The 18329-nt window shown below is 39.5% G+C and overlaps 2 protein-coding genes across 3 annotated transcripts; both read left to right on the forward strand.

Moving 5' to 3' along the window:
* The first annotated feature begins 2670 nt into the window (after nucleotides 1-2670).
* On the forward strand, nucleotides 2671-7706 carry ctsc (cathepsin C). 2 transcript variants are annotated; one of them, XM_037268008.1, is made up of 8 exons: nucleotides 2671-3209; nucleotides 3822-3967; nucleotides 4349-4503; nucleotides 5297-5455; nucleotides 5539-5657; nucleotides 6265-6396; nucleotides 6626-6858; nucleotides 6957-7706. In XM_037268008.1, the coding sequence occupies exons 1-8, from the start codon at nucleotides 3050-3052 to the stop codon at nucleotides 7221-7223; spliced, it is 1371 nt and encodes a 456-aa protein (XP_037123903.1). In that variant the 5' UTR covers nucleotides 2671-3049; the 3' UTR covers nucleotides 7224-7706. The 2 variants fall into 2 exon arrangements, with proteins under 2 accessions (XP_037123903.1, XP_037123904.1); XM_037268009.1 differs by having other exon boundaries at nucleotides 5309-5455.
* A 1557-nt stretch (nucleotides 7707-9263) lies between these two features.
* Nucleotides 9264-15345, forward strand: rab38a (RAB38a, member RAS oncogene family). Its single transcript, XM_037268229.1, has 3 exons — nucleotides 9264-9652; nucleotides 11927-12207; nucleotides 13498-15345. The coding sequence occupies exons 1-3, from the start codon at nucleotides 9451-9453 to the stop codon at nucleotides 13651-13653; spliced, it is 639 nt and encodes a 212-aa protein (XP_037124124.1). The 5' UTR covers nucleotides 9264-9450; the 3' UTR covers nucleotides 13654-15345.
* Nucleotides 15346-18329: the final 2984 nt, after the last annotated feature.

Raw genomic sequence — 18329 nt, forward strand, 5'->3', positions numbered from 1 at the left:
CTGACAAAGCAAGCTAATACAGGCCTGGGTTCCCGGGTCCCTCACACAAAACTGGTGTGTTCTTTGTGACCATCAAGGAACAACACATTCTTCCGGATTGCCCAGTTATAAAGAAACACAATATGAATATTCAAACATGCAAAACATTGTGAGATGATTGGTCGATGGCCGTCCCCTCCTCACGGGATGTTATCGCTGAGTGCATCTCTTCTGGTGGTTGGGTTCTTTCCGACCACAACGACGAGATGTGATTGTCACCTCTCCAATTTGGAGATATTTTTGACAGCTTGTACGTCGTCTTGGTCCCGCCTCACCGATGCTTGCACCCTGTGTACACAACACTTAGGAGAAAACATCTTGGTGCAGCTGTCTGCACACTTCCTCACTTTCCGGTTCATCAATGTTTTGCACACGTACAGCCACTACTGAAGATTATATTGATGTGATTATATATATGTCTAACGTAGCCTTTAATAAAATATGTTTGCAAGCTGCCAAAAAGCACATTTTTCTTTAGAAACAAGAATATATGGTTCCAGGAAATGTTCTTGTTTTAAAATAAAATGTTATTCATGATTTATTCATATAGCTAAAAGAATATTTTTAAATACGTGTGATTTGGTGAATTTGTTTAATTTAAAAAAAAAAAAAGCACATTTTCCTTTAGAAACAAGAATATATGGTTCCAGGAAATGTTCTTGTTTTAAAATAAAATGTTATTCATGATTTATTCATATAGCTAAAAGAATATTTTTAAATACGTGTGATTGATGAATTTGTTAATTTCAAAATAAAATAGAAATTTTAATATTGTGTTTACATATTTTATTACTGTTATTTGAGTTATGTTTTAAAATGTTAATGTAAGTTTGTTAAGCAGGGCTCCATGATCCAGTACTATAAAGGTCTCTGCTTTCAGAAATGATCTTTAAACATGTACTGTATAATGTATTTTGAAAGAATTATATGAATTCACTTTACATCTACCTGGCGTGAAATACCCTTTCATTCACGCTTTATTTTCATGTAAATATGCAATGCCAGCATACAGGGATGATTTGTTGTTTTATAGGTGAGGTGCCCCAGCCTCTTTGGAAAGCGTTAAAAAGTTAGGAACTAGACAGATTGAGGATGCCTGTGCGACATCAAACGCAACACATATAGGGAAGGTGCACTGATGCAAGAATTTAATCAAAAAGCAGTAAGTGTGTGCAGAGGAGTGACGTATAAGCAGAGATGGGACCAAGTCACACATGTGCAAGTCTCAAGTGAGTCTCAAGTCTTAACCTTCAAGTCTCAAGTAAGTCCCAAGTCATTTTTTTCTTGGGCAAGTCAAGTCAAGTCAAGTCAAGTCCTTAAATAGGTCACGTCAAGTCCAAGTCAAGTCCTTAAATAGGTCAAGTCCAAATCAAGTCACCTTATTATTGCAATTTTACCCGCAGAATCTGATCTTAGTAACGTGAAAAGACAACATATAAGTAACTTTAAGTAACCATCATTGTCCAATGTGTCTAACCTGTTTAAAAAATGACAATAATTTGGATTTGCACTGTAATTACTGATATTCAGTAAAATACACCATGGAATAAAACAAAAAAGAAATGACCTCATACAATGATTGACAGCTCAATCTAAACAAATGAACGTCTGCCGACAGTGTCTGACACATTTGAGTTGCAAATATGAAAAAATAATCTGGAAAAAATCTGAAAGAAGAAACACGTTAAAGAGCATTAGAAACATTTTATGTTTCATCTATAACATCTGGAGACACCAGAGCTCTATAAACTTCCAACGGACAAAGTTTGAAGTTGTCGTCTGGCTGTCTGAAATGTTTCTGTTGCATATCTTGCACTGTGCTGTCCGTCTTTTGCCGTCATAAAGGTAATTACGATAGCCGAAGGTACCGCTCCCGCTGACATGTTTGTGCATGTCTGATATAAAGGGGCGTGATTCTCCAATAAACACGTTAGGTAGGTAGAGAGGGAACGACTGATTGATTGACAGGGTAGCGATCCAATCATGACAACGCCATTCTCAGCCTGCGCTCCTACCGTGTTATCGATATTACTTTTTTTTTAAATGTATTATTAATTTTATATTCAAACTGAAAACATAAACTAAATAACACCGAAGTCATTCAAGTCATCGTGTCCCAAGTCAAGTCAAGTCCCCAGTCTTTCACTTCCAAGTCCAAGTCGAGTCTCAAGTTTTTTATTTTTGTCAAGTCAAGTCACAAGTCATCAAAACAGCGACTCGAGTCGACTCGAGTCCAAGTCACAGTGACTCGAGTCCCCATCTCTGCATATAAGCCCCTTGACGGGAGCAAAACGTGAGTGAGGGAAGGAGGAAAAATAAAGTTGTGCGCTCGCTTGTTGTTTTTACAATAACACTATGTACACAATTAATGTGCACGCAAGTCTATTAGTTTACTTACCGAATCCGAATTTACATTTTTAGTGGGTAGATCTTTGTGACTTGGTCATTTCAAAAGTAGCTCGCGAGCTCAAAAAGTTTGCCCACCCCTGATGTAGATTTTTAAGATACCATGCATGACGTTTTTGTAATGTAGGGGAAACCGATGTTAAAGTCATTCCCGTTATGCATGTCGTAGTAACAGATGTACGCTTGCGCAGTGGTGATGGTCACATGACGGCGAAATCGAAACCAAAGGGCGACAGAAACAAAGAACATTTTAGAACCAAGATAATTACTTCCTTACTCGCAACAGCTGTAGTTGGTGCAACATAGCTCGCGGCGCTAAAAAATGAAATAATGAAAAAGACCCAACAAACTATAAGCTATATAAACTATAAACTTTTAAATATTCGTCATTTGACGATGGACGATAAACTCTTGTTGAATGACACATTTGGTGGCTCGTTGCTAGCTACTTCCGCGCACACAAACAAATTATCATCTTGACCAACTATCTTTGTTTTTGTAAAAAAAGTTTTGCCTTGCTGAAATTAGGTCGTGCTGTAAAAGGAACAGGAAAGAGAAGTTAACTTGCTCAACTTTGCATGCGTGTCAGTGTCACCTTGTCAAGATGAAGCTGAGTGGCGTCTTGGCGTGTGTGTTTGCGATTTGCTCTGGGGTGTGTTGGGGGGACACCCCGGCCAACTGCACCTACGAGGACCTGTTGGGGACATGGGTGTTCCAGGTTTCCCGTGGGGGCCACGACAAGACCATCAACTGCTCCGCTGAAGGTAAACTACAAAGGTTCTCAAAATTAGGGCCAAAGTCTTGACGGCACATCGGAGTTAGAACTATTTGACGTGCTTATTTTCAGCTTGAAGTAGCACGTTCATATAATCACTTTGATGAAACGCGTGCCGTAAGACGACACTGTTCATATTTTACTTGTTTCCTGGTATATTGTGCTTTAAATATGCCTGTATGGCATCAAGTGTTGCCATACTTTAGATCGCACTTGTGCCCATGTCAGGTTTCATATTCTTTCTTTGAGAAGCAAGAAAAAAGACATTTATGCAACCAGCCCCATCCTCCATAAACATTACAAATAGTTGCATACTGTGCAAAAAGTGTGAAGGAGCCTCACAAAAAAGTATGTGCACGTATATATGCATGTGTAAACCATCTTCTGAAAATATTAGAATGAAAGTGGCAATACTTTACAAAGAAACATAGGATGACTAAATTCTCAGATGAAAGATGAGAAAAAAAATCATGAAGTTTCCAACCTTGTGCATTGATAGATTTCATAATAGACTAACTTTCCAAAATGGATGGATGAATACCATAACGGAAGTCAGGATGGTGGTTTTGGCTAGCCATTTGACATTTCCCCCCCTTTTCAGGCACAGGTGAGAGCATGGTGACAGTGACCCTTGAGAAGCTGTCTGTGGCCAAAGATGAGCTGGGAAACAGTGGCTTCTTCACCCTAATCTACAACCAGGGTTTTGAAGTTGTCATCAATGGCTACAAATGGTTTGCATTCTTCAAGGTAAAAGTAGCATTTGTGTTATTGTATTTGAATGTTTTCTTATAGCGTTGTCGAGTTTATGTTGATGGGGTCGAGCCAAATGTCTAGGTTCAACAAGGTTGAATCTTGTCTTCATCCAATATTCTGTTCATGAAATATGTTGGTCCTCATCATTCAGCAAGTTGACAACACCTTAGTGTTTCTGCTTTCTCTCACATGACACATGATGCATGTGTAGAGGAAGCAGTGTGTCCCTTTGGGCTTCAAAACTCATGTGATTCTGTAACATCCTCATCTGCTATTTCTTTCCTTTGGACATTTTAAGACATTTTGCTCTTATCAATCTCTCCCAAATCTGCCTCGGGGAAATCACAAACGTTTTCTTCTCTTTATTTTTTTTAGTACGCAGAAGAAGGCCCGAAGGTGACCAGCTATTGCGACCATACGCTACCAGGATGGGTGCATGATGTCCTGGGCAACAACTGGGGCTGTTTTGTTGGGAAGAAAATGAAACCAGTAGCAGCACAGGTTTACAATAAACCAGTCTTGAGCTCCAGGTACTTTACCGAACTAAACCTGTGCCAACCTGCGTCAACATTATGACCACTAACTCGCAATACAGTGATATACAATACAAATTCTGTATCCATTATTTTTAATACTCTTTTTTTAAATGCGGCTTTACCACAAGAGACAACCATCTTGAGAATCTGAATCCTTCAGCTCAATGTACAGTAATTAACTGCAATATTATTCAAATAGAATTTTTTTTTTTCCTAGAAGTAGTTCGGTTCCTCCTTTGACTCATGACAATTTTAAGAATTTATATCCTACACCACATTAGTCAACGATACACAAATGGTCACTGTATTGTAAGACGCGGATCACGAGAATCAGAGGAAGCTTTATTCCTTACCAAATGTCAGTAAATGTTTACGCTCATTGTTCAAGTACATTTGAAGTCTTCCGCGCAGCCTGGTGATGCAGCCCTCTGCATGATTAATGTAATATTTCCTTCGGCGACTGTGCGGCAGATCTGTAAAGATTTCATATAATCCTCTCTCCCATGCCTCACCATGCTGTTTATTGTTGTGTAGTACATCAAAAGTACTTTTCTTTTTGTCAGATGTGCATTGAGTGGAATATGGATCTTTTTGTCTCCTGGGCCATTAGAGTTCGAGGAGGATTTGCATAAGAGTTATTTGCTGCTATATCAAAACTCTGCTTTCAATTTAAGATATGATCAAGACATAATCAAGCCTCAGATGACCGACCGGCTGCTACTTTGTTTCACATGAGAGCCGAGTGCTTGCAGCAGTACAGGTCCTGACAGTTGTTTCATCACCTCAGGCTCCTCAACAGGCCTTTTATACCGAACCACGGCGTCATTGAGTTCATTAACTCGGCGGCCCAGAACTCTTGGAAGGCTGTCTCCTACCCAGAATATAAGATGTACTCGCTGCAGGAGCTGCACTACAGAGCAGGAGGACCCGCCTCCCGCATTCCTGTGTACGTTTTTAAAATGATGTACTTTGAAACTTTGCAGACACCCTGTATTTACACTATATGTATTTTTTTCTGCCATGCTTCAGCCATGTGCCCCCGACACCCGTAACAGCCCAAGTAGCCAAGCTGGCAGCAGCTCTGCCAAAGCACTGGGACTGGAGGAACGTCGATGGCGTGAACTTTGTCAGCCCTGTGCGAAACCAAGGTGACATTCACTTTCTCTTGTTTCTTACTCAGGGTGGGAGTCTAAGCATATACATTATTCATCTTTGAAGAATGAAAAAAAATGGAATTTTTGGGAAAAATGAACTAGGAGAAGATACGTTTGACCGATGCAGGATGAAATCTTACACATTGACGTGCGCAGCATGGCGAGCAGCAGACACTGAGCGGCAGCTTGCTTGCATCCCTCCTGGCAGGCCTGACTCGTCTGGTCGCTCTCTTGTGTTTCCGCACAGCCTGTTGTGTGAGTGGAAGGATTAAGCGTGCTGAGTAGTTGGAGTGTCTGAGAGCAACTCTGCAGGGCTGTGCTTTAGGATCTGGAGAGGGCTGGAGTGTTTGACTAGAAGCCCTTTAAGCTGCTGTTACACTGCGGCGCTCAAGCCTGTACAGTCAGGTGGAGGCCCATTGACGCTTTGCTTCGATTCTCAAAGGAACATGAATGTTTCTGAACATCCTGTTTTTGGCGCTACGAGTCACTGCAGAGATTACTTTAATCGTTTTTTTTTTTTTTTTTTCCCTGCCAACTATTTTCTTATGAACAGCGAGCACGGGCACTGGTTTTCTACTTTTACATTTTCCCTTTTTTCTAGCTTCATGCGGTAGCTGCTATTCCTTCGCCTCCATGGGGATGTTAGAGGCTCGCATCCGAATCCTAACCAACAACAGTGAGGCACCCGTACTCAGCCCCCAACAAGTGGTCTCCTGCTCAGAATTTTCCCAAGGTATGGGAATTTTCACAAGCCGATTGAAAAACAGCATGACCAAGGACCACTGGAGCAATATGTTCACTATTGGCAAATTGCAGTGTTGTTGACACAAACAAATGAAGTTATTTAGTTTGGGATTGCTTTGGTAGGCTGTGTTCCAGTTTTGTATTACTTCAGGGCAGCTATTATTAAATGTCAAATTTTTGACCTAATTGTGATTTCAACTCTTTCTCCCTGATTCTAGGTTGTGATGGTGGATTTCCATATCTGTTGGGAAAGTACGTCCAGGACTTTGGTATTGTGGATGAATCTTGTTTTCCATATGTTGGAAAGAACACTCCGTGCGGCCTCCCTCAAAACTGCGGCCGCACCTACGTAGCGGAGTACAGCTATGTGGGAGGATTTTATGGTGGCTGCAGTGAGGCTGCCATGATGCTGGAACTGGTCCAGAACGGCCCTATGGCGGTGTCCTTTGAGGTATAAACTATTGGTATTCGATCAAGTGTAACATTCTTTAATTGAGCACCAGAGGATATGGAATGGTCAAATACGGTCTACGAACTCTTCCTTTGCAGGTGTACCCAGACTTCATGCATTACAAGGAGGGCATCTACCACCACACGGGCATATCCGATTCCTTCAACCCTTTTGAGCTGACCAACCACGCCGTGCTGCTGGTTGGCTACGGCCGCTGTCACATGACTGGCCAGAAGTACTGGCTTGTTAAGAATAGCTGGGGCACCAGCTGGGGAGAGGGTGGCTACTTCCGAATCCGCCGGGGAAGTGATGAGTGTTCCATTGAAAGCATCGCAGTTGCAGCCAAGCCTATACCCAAACTCTAGAGGCCTTCTTTTTTTTATTTTTTTAGGATGCGCTGTAAGGGAGCTCTCATTCGAGCTGCATTTTCAAACCCACACATTGTTTTTTAGTGCATGCGTGGGTTGACACTTTAATGACTTAACAGTATTCTAAAATGGAAATCACAAGTATGCTGGTTAGTTTCGGTTTCAGGTCCACTTGCAAAAAGCACCTTCACAAGTGGGTTATGATTGCAAATTGCATGTGATGTTTTTAAAATCCAATTGATTTCTCCTCAGTGATTGACGATTTTTAGTGTGGGTTGTACCCACCGATTTGAAGCTGTGTAAAAAGATTGGTCAGGTGAGATTAGTTTGTAAATTCTGCCTGTCAGGGTCTTGTTTGTCTCAGGGCAACCCAATGCATGTTCTTTTGTTAATGTATCATTTTGAAAACATTTACTGTACGTGTGCTTTTAATACTAGTAAAGAGAGACCATAATTGAAAGAAAAAGTCTGTGAAAAAAATATGCGCAATCCTTTGATGTGATGATGTGAACAATCAAACTGCTGTTAACAAATTACAGGAACACTTTGAAGCAGCCCACTCACACACACACACTTTGGTAAGAGTTATATTACCGTAATGTTCGGACTATAAGTCGCGGTTTTTTTCATAGTTTGGGTGGGGGGGGCGACTTATACTGAGGAGCGAAGTCCACGCCGCCACACGCCTGGAAGTCGACGCCAGTGCTTGGGGCCATGTGGCGGTTAACTATTTATGTTATAGTTATTTGATATATTTTATTTCGTGTAGCAACTTGTATATGTTTTTATCGTTACAGTTCAGTAGTTGTTGGCTCGTTGAACTCTTGTTTTGTTAAATAAAGAGCTGTTTACCAAACCCACGTCTTTCCTTGTACTTTGTTAACGCTACAATATAGTTATATACTAGTTCTGTGGAATAACAACGAGGCTGACGTCAGGGCGCACGCGCGGCGTTGTTGACAAAGGACGCGGAATTTGATCGATGGATTTAATGATTTAGAGTGCACAGACGGTTTGATAATATTATTGCTTATATAATCGTTATTTGATATATAATTTATATATCGTTATATGGGCCTGTGGAATATTTTGAAGTGCAAGCGCCGTCAGCGGCGCGCACCCATTGTTAACATAAAGGACGATCGATGGATTTAATGAATTGGAGTGACAGATGGTTTTATAAACGTGTTATTCATGTAATAGTTTTTTGAATAACTCAATGTTACGTCAGGCCCGTTCTCAGCTCTTCGTTTGTGTTTATGTCACGTTAGCTTACCTATCGTTTAGCCTGGTGTTGCTCGTTCATGTCTCTTCTTGGTGTTGGATTTTGTCGAATAAATTTCCCCCAAAATGCGACTTATACCCCGGAGTGACTTATATATGTTTTTTTTCACGTTATTGTGCATTTTATGGCTAATGCTACCTATATTCCGGAGCGACCTTTAGTCCGAAAAATACGGTACATCTTTTTGTGGCTTCTTCTGACCTTAAAGCTAAACAGCTGACCAGGTTTTTACCCACTTTAAACTTGTGATTATTTCATGCTTTCAAACAAATCAAAATAACTTGCGTGTTAAGTTGGGGGGGCGGGTTAAGAAAAGCAACAGTGTCAATATGCAAGTGTTTTTGCAATAGCATGCTCAGTTTCGATTGACATTAGTGTGGAAGTAAAAGTTGTCGAAAATATGTTCAAGTACAGATGACTGAAATATCAGTACAATAACGTTTTTAAACTTCATCATCTCTAGTGTATATGATCACCTGCGTGTTCCCATATGGGAACAAGTTTTGATAGCATAGGTTGTGCCAATTGCTTTGCGTTTATAAGATGTTTATTATTATTATTATTTTTTAATTTTTTTAATTTTTTTAAATTTTAATTTATTAAGCATGTATCTAATAATTTTGCCTGACTTATCTGTTCTGCAGGCCTCCTCTCCGCATCAGTCACAAGGTCTAGTAACCCCCCCCCCCCCTCACACACACACACACACACACACACACACACACACACACACACACACACACACACACACACACACACACACACACACACACACACACACACACACACACACACACACACACACACACAGTTGATCATTCCAAGTTCACCTCCCCTTTTCTCACAAGCTCACTCCCGGACTCTCCAGCTCAGTTCTTCGTCCCGCGGCCGCTTCCACTCGAGTGGATTCATGCTCGGCCCTCACCCTATTTGCCCGCCATGCAGAACAACCACGCCAAAGAACACCTCTACAAAATCCTGGTCATTGGAGACCTGGGTGTGGGCAAGACCAGCATCATCAAGCGCTATGTGCACCACAACTTCAGCCCAAACTACAGAGCCACCATCGGCGTGGACTTTGCCCTCAAAGTGCTCAACTTGGACCAGGAGACTGTGCGCCTCCAACTCTGGGACATTGCAGGTACCACTTTTTCAAATGGAGCTACTTTTAAACACACTCTCTCTGGGGACGGGGGCAACTGTTAGTGCTGTTAGAAATAATGTGGCTTATATACTGTAGCAATGTATCAGCTGATCAAGTGCTTTAAAATTAATTGATTTGCACATTGAGATAAATAAGTAAATATAAGTAGATAATATAAAAAGCGTGATGGGGGAATTTTATTTTTAATTTTATTTCAAATTAAATCTATGTTAATCCATAAGCAGTCTACTTGGAAATGGGAATTGGGGCACAAGGTGTATCCTTAATGATAGTACAGCGGTACAGTATTTGCAAATGACATTACAGTATCCGGACGCATGCTGCACATGTGATGCCCAAGGGAGTGGGGGGGGGGGGGGGTATCAACATGTGACTGTCACCTTGCATGTTTACAGTTGTTTCCCACATAAATGGCATCTTCACTGTGGAAAATCAACAATTCTTGGCAGTTATCCCAATAAAACTAACATATCAGTGAGATGAAACTGTGAAACAGCGTTTGTCAGCCTTAATAATTGATTTCAATCTTTTAATTTTCTTGTTTTAATCTTGCTTTGACCTCTTTTATGCAGCAACTCTCCCTACAACTACAACAACACAAACAATTGACTAGTGAAGTCCTTAGTTCTTAACAAATGTTGAATTTAGTTGTTCAGATAATGAATGATGGTTTGTGGCTGAGAGAGCAGAACCAAAAGTTCCGCTAGCAGGCCCATCTCATGTGAGTATCGGCTGAAGTTGACTTGCTGCTCACAGTCCTCTGTTGCATTTTCTCCAATAAGCACAAGCGGTCATGTGTCTCTGCCTCATGTGAGCCAGATTTGAGGCCCAGCCCGTTTATAGCAAGAGTGTTTATTGTGGCCCTCTTAGAAAGAACTGTAAATGTTCTGCCAAGCCTTTTATCAGGTTATGCAATTAGTTGAGTAAGAACAAGTGGGAATGTTGCTGTGATAAGGTCCCTCGCTTTGGCGGGATCATCTTTTAGAACATAGGTGTTCACATTTTTACATCCAGATCCAAATAGAAAAATGCAAGAGCTCCTTCATTTTCTTCAATTTTAGTTTAATAAAAATGTTCAAACCAATCTGTGCAGCAATTATATGTGATTGTTTATTTTAAAGAATTGCTACATCACAACTTTCTGTCCCTGCGGTGCTGTATCCCCATCAAAAAGATCCACCCCCATACTGAGCAGCAACAAAATGACACCTCCACATTTAGAACCAGAAAAAGAGCAATCTGGAGTAAGAACAATCGTTAAATCAGTGTTTACGTGAGCTCAAAAAAGCGAAACGCTCACAAATCCAGTATTCACGATTCATTATACGTTGAATCATTATAAAGTTACATTTGTAACCGATTTTACCAGTTGTAAATAGTTCCTTTGTGTCTTTGCATATCTAGAAAAGATTTTTATCAATAAATTCACTTGATAGTGGTACTTGTAGCATCACAACCATGGTTGAGTGTGTGCGACACACTGTGTTAAGTGCATTCCACATTAAAGACATGGACTCAGTGAGGCAAATGCTTGACTAATGAGAATACAGCTACCTGGATTGTTCACGTTTCCACAGTTTTCTACATAAGTCAATTGTTTTAATGATTTTGCTTTTTCGATATGATTTGAATGAATGAGCCATCGATTACAGTATGCAAAATGGCGTCGGCCATTGATGACAATACATCACTCTCTGATTGGGTGCTAACTAGTGAATCGGTGAGATAGAAGTAGGAAATGAAATACTAAGCAAAACTTGTTCCTGTTTTTAGGATAAGTGTGTTGGGCTAGGTTCTGTATATGTACATGTTTTAGTCTATAAAATCCTCACCATGGCTGCTATGATAAACAGCGACTTCTCAGTTACAGAGGTGGTTTCAAGGACACATTGCACATTTGTATATGGCCATCACTCACTGACGTGTTGTGTCACCCTGGCCACCCCACTGAAAAAAAATCCTGGCTATGTCCCTGGAGCAATGAGTAGCAGTCGTGTCATGCGAATCCACATCTTGTGTTAGCATTATGTAACCTTATATGCATATTCTAGTTGGGATGGATATGAATCTAAAAGGTGAAAAGAGCTGCTCGAGAATTAGTCGACCGGAGGTTCTTGCCACTTATGGCATGACATGTTTTCCTTTTTCTCAATATTGGTGGTAATTGTTGTAATTAGTTTTTACATATCTGGTCAAAATTTCAATTGTTATGAGACTGCAAAATTCTGTCTGTGTGACTGTTATTTATAGGTCAAGAGAGATTTGGCAACATGACCCGCGTATATTACCGCGAGGCAATGGGTGCCTTCATTGTGTTCGACGTGACAAGGCCCGCCTCCTTCGAGGCAGTCACCAAATGGAAGGAAGACTTGGACTCCAAAGTGACACTAGCCAATGGAAAGCATGTGGCCACGGTGCTCCTGGCTAACAAATGTGACCAGGGCAGGGACGTACTCACCAATAATGGAATAAAGATGGAGCAGTTCTGCCAGGAGAATGGCTTTGTGGGATGGTTCGAGACATCTGCTAAGGTAAAACACAAACACTCAAGTATTGTGCACACACCTTTTATCTAGACACTACCGTATTTTCCGGACTATAAGGCGCACTTTCAATGCATGGCCCATTTTAAAACTTTGTCCTTATATAAGGCGCACCGGACTAAAGGCGCACCATTAATGCATCATGTCAGATTTTTAATCCAAATCAAATCATTCTCCATTTTATCTTTTTTATTTCAACTTCAGACGCAACAAATTACTTTATATAAGTATACTTTATACTTTTTTGATTCATGATTCATAGTCTTCAGCGGGCCACTTGTGATTGATTTCATGACACAATGCTTCGGGCCAGTTTAAATTTAGGAATTTGGTCCATATATAAGGCGCACCGGACTATAAGGCGCACTGTCGGCTTTTGAGAATATTTTAGGTTTTTAGGTGCGCCTTATAGTCCGGAAATTACGGTATGTGTTTTAGATGTCTTCTCTTCAAATATCTCAGTAAGACAAAAATTGACTTGTGCGGCTTGTGCGACCTGAACCGACACAAAGACACAACCGCAAAGTCCCTGCATGTCATGAGTGATGTGCTGCAGGAATGTCACGGCCAGGTGGGAAGGGAGGAAAATAGAACAAGACGTGCACGAAGACACGCACACACTTTGACACCCACCGCCTACAGCAGTTGGCACACCTGCACAATCTAATGAGATCCAGTGCAACGGCTATAACACAAATGTATCAATTTTTTGTTGTGTTCAGAAAAAAAGCCCTTTAAGTGAAGCATGATAACACTTTGTCTAGTTCGTCTATATTCACCGTGGTGCAAAATGACTCAAAGGAACCTTGAATAGGCCAACAAATGTGAAGAAAATCAAGAACAATAGAGGGGAAAAATAATTTTATTTGGAGGAGCAACATTGTTTTTTGTGATTTAAAACATTTTTATTAGTTTTTCTTGGGAGTGGGTGGGGGGGGTAAATATTTTTACAAAGCTAAATAATCATTGGATTGAATTCGGATGAAATTTAATTATACAACAAATGGCTCTCTGACTGTATCCTTGTACAACCCCTTTGTGCACTCATTCACACACATTAGAGGCTCTTATCAGGGCCACCAAAAAGGTATGTGTGGGGGGGGGCTGTGCTTTCTACCACCTGAGCTAAGCCACAGTTGAAAAGTCCATGACAGCTGTGTATTGTTGGCATGGAGACAAGTCCAGTCAAATCAAAATATACCGCCAAGTGAAGGGGAAAAATCATTTATTTTGCATCAATATTTTGTTCCTTCTCCCTCTTTCTATCTCCATGCTTAGGAAAACATCAACATTGACGAGGCGGCAAACTGCTTGGTGAAACATATCATTTCCAGTGAGAACGACATGCTCCAATCGGAAGTCCACGACACCATCACCCCCCACTTAGAGACGGACAAAGGCGGGACATGCTCCTCCTGCTTCAGATCGCAGTAATGGCTCGTGACGCGTAGGCGTCCTTGTGTATGTCATTCCATGCAAAGTTGGTCCGTGTGCAGAGGCTGAGCTTGGTGATTTTAGGGACAATGTTTTTTTTTCTCCTCTGACAGCTCGCTTTGGCAGCGGAATGAGCGGGTGAAAGAAAAGGTTGCGAAAGAACAATAGACAGGCCTGCGCGTGCCTGTCAAAGACAAGGTCACTCGCATCTTTAGCACTTCTGTAACCATGGAAACGCAGTTACTCAATGAACGCATGCTCAGAGCGAGTGCAACAAATGAGAGAATATCTCTGCTAAAGGTTCAGATCTTCAATCCATGTTGGCTGTCACTCCTCATGACCTTTGCATCTCAGTCTCTCGCCCACACTTTGGTTTCCTTCACTCGATTGTTTCATTTTCGGTCTCCTTTCTGACTACAGAGTGTGTTCCTTATTGCCTTTGCAATGATCCAAAGAAGCCAACAGCAAAGTCATGACAGACTTTCATACACTACCCGGAAGAGCTGCTTGCCTAACAGGCACATTTCTTGCTCGTTTGTAAGGCTAAACATTACCACACACAGGCAAACACTTGCGGGTGTTGCTCTCGATGACATCGGGCTTCACATGACGTAAGTATGCTGCCATCTAATATGTACATACATCACATGCGTTGCCACCATTCAAACATTCCTCTGACACGAGTACACGTGACAATATGATTCGATTTATTCTTAGTCGAATCTGTTTTTAACAGACCGTTAGCATCTCAATTGGAGTCGTCATCCATTCATGCACAGTCCTAACGTAACTGCACTGCCCATGAAAATCATTTGTGATGGGCGGATATGTTAGAGGACTGTAATTTTCATGATTACTAAGTTCTTTATTAATATACGGTCTTAGACGTTACGTTAGAGGATTGTAATTTTCATGATTACTAAGTACTTTATTTATAGATGCACTTAGAGGATATGAAAACATGATATTTGTATACTCTGGATAGATTTGAATATACTTCCAAAATTTAATAACAACTGTTTTAAAGATTAGCACAACAAATGTATTTTACGCTTTGGTGGTTTCTGCACTCGCTACAACATGCTTTGCAATTATTGAGGTGGTACTAGCCAAAGATCTGAATAGAAGACGAGATACGCCCCGCTATGCGACATGCCTACGTAGGGGCCACATTAGTGGGGGCAATCTTATCATCAATGGCAAAGCATGGATAATAAAATAATTCACATTTCTAATTGGAGTTTCATTTTTTGGTTTGGTTTACTTTGTGGCAAAAATGACAGAATGTGAGATCAAAACAGAGCAAGTGAAAACAGACTAAAAATAAAATACCAATCTTACCAGTTCCCCCATTACCGTGCAACACTGTGTGCAAGAGTATCCAACACAATATATAATTGGTCTACAGAGAAATCGGGCATAGGTTCCATTGTTTGGAATGCAAATAAATGCGTACATGTTTTAATGCTTTAATTCTTTTGTAATTCATTCATCGTAATTAATATATATATACAGTGATTCCTCACTACTTCGCGGTTCGTTTATTGCGGCTTCACTGCATTGCGGAAGTTGTTATAAGTTCTAAAAACATATTTGCAGTGTTCTACTTTGTCATAAAAGAAGTTGTTATAATAAAAGACTTCTGAAAACATATTTACAGTATTGTACCTTGTTATAGAAAGTTGTAATAATGAAAGAGTCCTAAAATCATATTTACAGTATGTATACTTTAGCTACATCGACATATACCGTATTTTCCGGACTATAAGGCACACCGGACTATAAGGCGCACCTTCAATAAATGGCCCATTTTAAAACTTTGTCCATATATAAGGCGCACCGGACTATAAGGCGCACCATTAATGCAATCACAATATAATAACTTGAAATAGTGAAAACAATATATCAATAATGTTAATATCACACAACACAAAATAAACATGTAAAGCTTACTTTAATAAGTACAAAACAAAACAGTCAGATAGATCAGTAGACTTTAAAAGTTAAATATTAAAATAATAACAAATTAACAGTTTTTGAAAGTTTAATGAATTTTTTATTAGATGTATTAAGTTTGTTTTATTGTTGTTATTGTTGTATGAATAAGAAAGGTGATATTGGTGTTTGTGACTGCAGTAAACAGGCCAGGTTGCATCACGTCAGATTTTTAATCCAAATCAAATCATTTTTTATTTCAACTTCAGACGCAACTTATAGTCTTCAGCGGGCCACTTATGATTGATTTTATGACGCAATGCTTCGGGACAGTTTAAATTTAGACCGCAATTTGGTCCATATATAAGGCGCACCTGACTATAAGGCGCACTGTCGGCTTTTAAGAAAATTTGAGGTTTTTAGGTGCGCCTTATAGTCCGGAAAATACGGTACATCTACAAAATGCGCATAGCACTGCTATGGTAGCATGTGACCACTAGAGGTCCCTGTTTAACTAAGGTTAAGAACAGAACGTTACATCGACATATGTTACACACCCACACACATATAAGATTTATATTTTCAATATTTGTGCAATCTTTTCTGTCTGTTATTTATACTATTATTATATTATGTACTTGTTTGAAACTATTATTTAATGTTCTAATAATAACATGTGCACTTAAATGGTTTCATATACTACATTTATTGACACAAAAAATGTACAGATGAGAGAGTGACCCTACTTCGCGGATTTCCCTTATTGCGGGGTGGTTTTGGAACCAATTATCCGTGATAAACGAGGGATTACTGTATATATATGTACATATATGTATTTATGTGTGTACATATATACCCGTATATATATATACCATATAAGACGATCCTGGTTATAAGACGACCCCCTCTTTTTCAAGACTCAAGTTTGAAAAAATACTTTTTGAACACCAAATTTAATTTTTATACAGAAAATAATTATAGTACATCTGAAACAAATGATTATAACGATTTATTCGAGAGAAAAAGCATGTTATTTTGCCTCATTCAAATCATGCAAAAACTGTCTATCACATCTTAATATCTGAACATTTAAATATGTAAACTAAAGTCCAATCACATTTGTAAATGAATGGCTTCTGGTTTTTGAAATGTAAATAAACCAATCTACTGTGATAAAACAACAAAATTGCAATAACTGCATTAACCATCAAAGTGAAGTCTAACTAACTGTCATCTTGAAACAAATCTGAATATGGAAAAACATTGCAATAAAATAATGCAAACTGGTTTAATCTTCGACCCACTTTTCTCCAGATTGTCGCTACGTTTCTCTATTTCCTGTTATCTCTTCTTTTATTTTCTTACTATACTCTTTCCTTTCTTACCACTATTTTTTATTTTTCTTCTTCGTGCTACCGCGAGTTCAGCATTCACTTTAAAGATATCTGGTGCCATCTAGCGTTGTGAATGGGTATAATGTCTAGACCCGAATGTAAGGCGACTCCCACTTTTTCAGTCCCACTTTTGCATTATTTCAATGCAAAAAATATTCGGGCCAAAATGGTGTATATATATATATATATATATATATATATAGTGTGTGTGTGAAATATATATTCTATTTGCAATGTCCATAATTCGTAATATTTGTAATTATTTGATGAATGAATACAATATTGACACAAACCCCTATGTACTGTCATACCAACAGATTATAGAACCAAAGATGTGGCCATTTCTTCACAAGAATAAACAACTTTCGTATCTGCCTGATTGTCTGTTTATTTTTAATAGATTTTAGTATTCATTTGATCATTATTCAAGCAATTGGACCTAAAAATAACCATACAAATATTGTTTTGTATGGCTAACGCCATAGCTATAAATTACAAAGCATGGTAAAAATAGGTATGATGACAAGCAATGTGGCAAATGGTTGGTGGGATTACTACTTACTGTCATTTATGAAAGTTATGTTAGAATATGGTAAGCTTTGAATTTTTAATGCTTTACAGTTCTTCTGCAAAACGTTGGAATTATCCCAGCCAACATGTCCAGTTGTGCCTCAAGTGGGGTGAATGTGTGTTTCCTGGGTTCCATGTGCCTTTTTATTTTCCAGTTCAGTTCAGTGATGACTCTTGGACATTGCATGTGCTTATGGATTTAGTTTTTTTCTTCTTCCTCTTGCCACTGTAAGTACATATGACTCTTTTACATTGTTTGTTTCGTGGACTCCTTACGGCAGGGGTCCCCAAACTTTTTCCTGTGAGGGCCACATAACCTTTCCCTTCTCTGATGGGGGGCCGGTGTCAGTTTGTAACAGAAAAAGTGTGACGATCGTAGGGGAGCTTAAAAAATTTATTGTTTTCCAGAAAGCCACATATAACCAAATAACGGTTATTTAATAACCCTTTCCAGGTTCTTTACAGAAAAAAAGTCAGGAAACAAATAATAACACTATTAATGAAATAAATAATAACTAAATAACCCTCTCTGAGTTCTTCACAGAAAAAACAGGAAGTAAATAATAACTAAATAACTCTCTCTGGGTTCCTCATAGAAAAAAAAAGCCATGGAACATTAACTTTCTGTTGTGCCATGCACAATCTTAACAGATAAAAGTTCAGCTCAGTTGTCAGAGCAGAATCTCTCTGACACATATGAGCAGTCTCTTAAAGTTCTTGTGTTCCTTCCTTATAATCCTTTTGTAGGTTCCAGTAGGCTTGTAGACACCGCTGTCT

Source organism: Syngnathus acus, chromosome 13 (assembly GCF_901709675.1).
Source record: "Syngnathus acus chromosome 13, fSynAcu1.2, whole genome shotgun sequence".
In the NCBI taxonomy this organism is placed as follows: domain Eukaryota; kingdom Metazoa; phylum Chordata; class Actinopteri; order Syngnathiformes; family Syngnathidae; genus Syngnathus; species Syngnathus acus.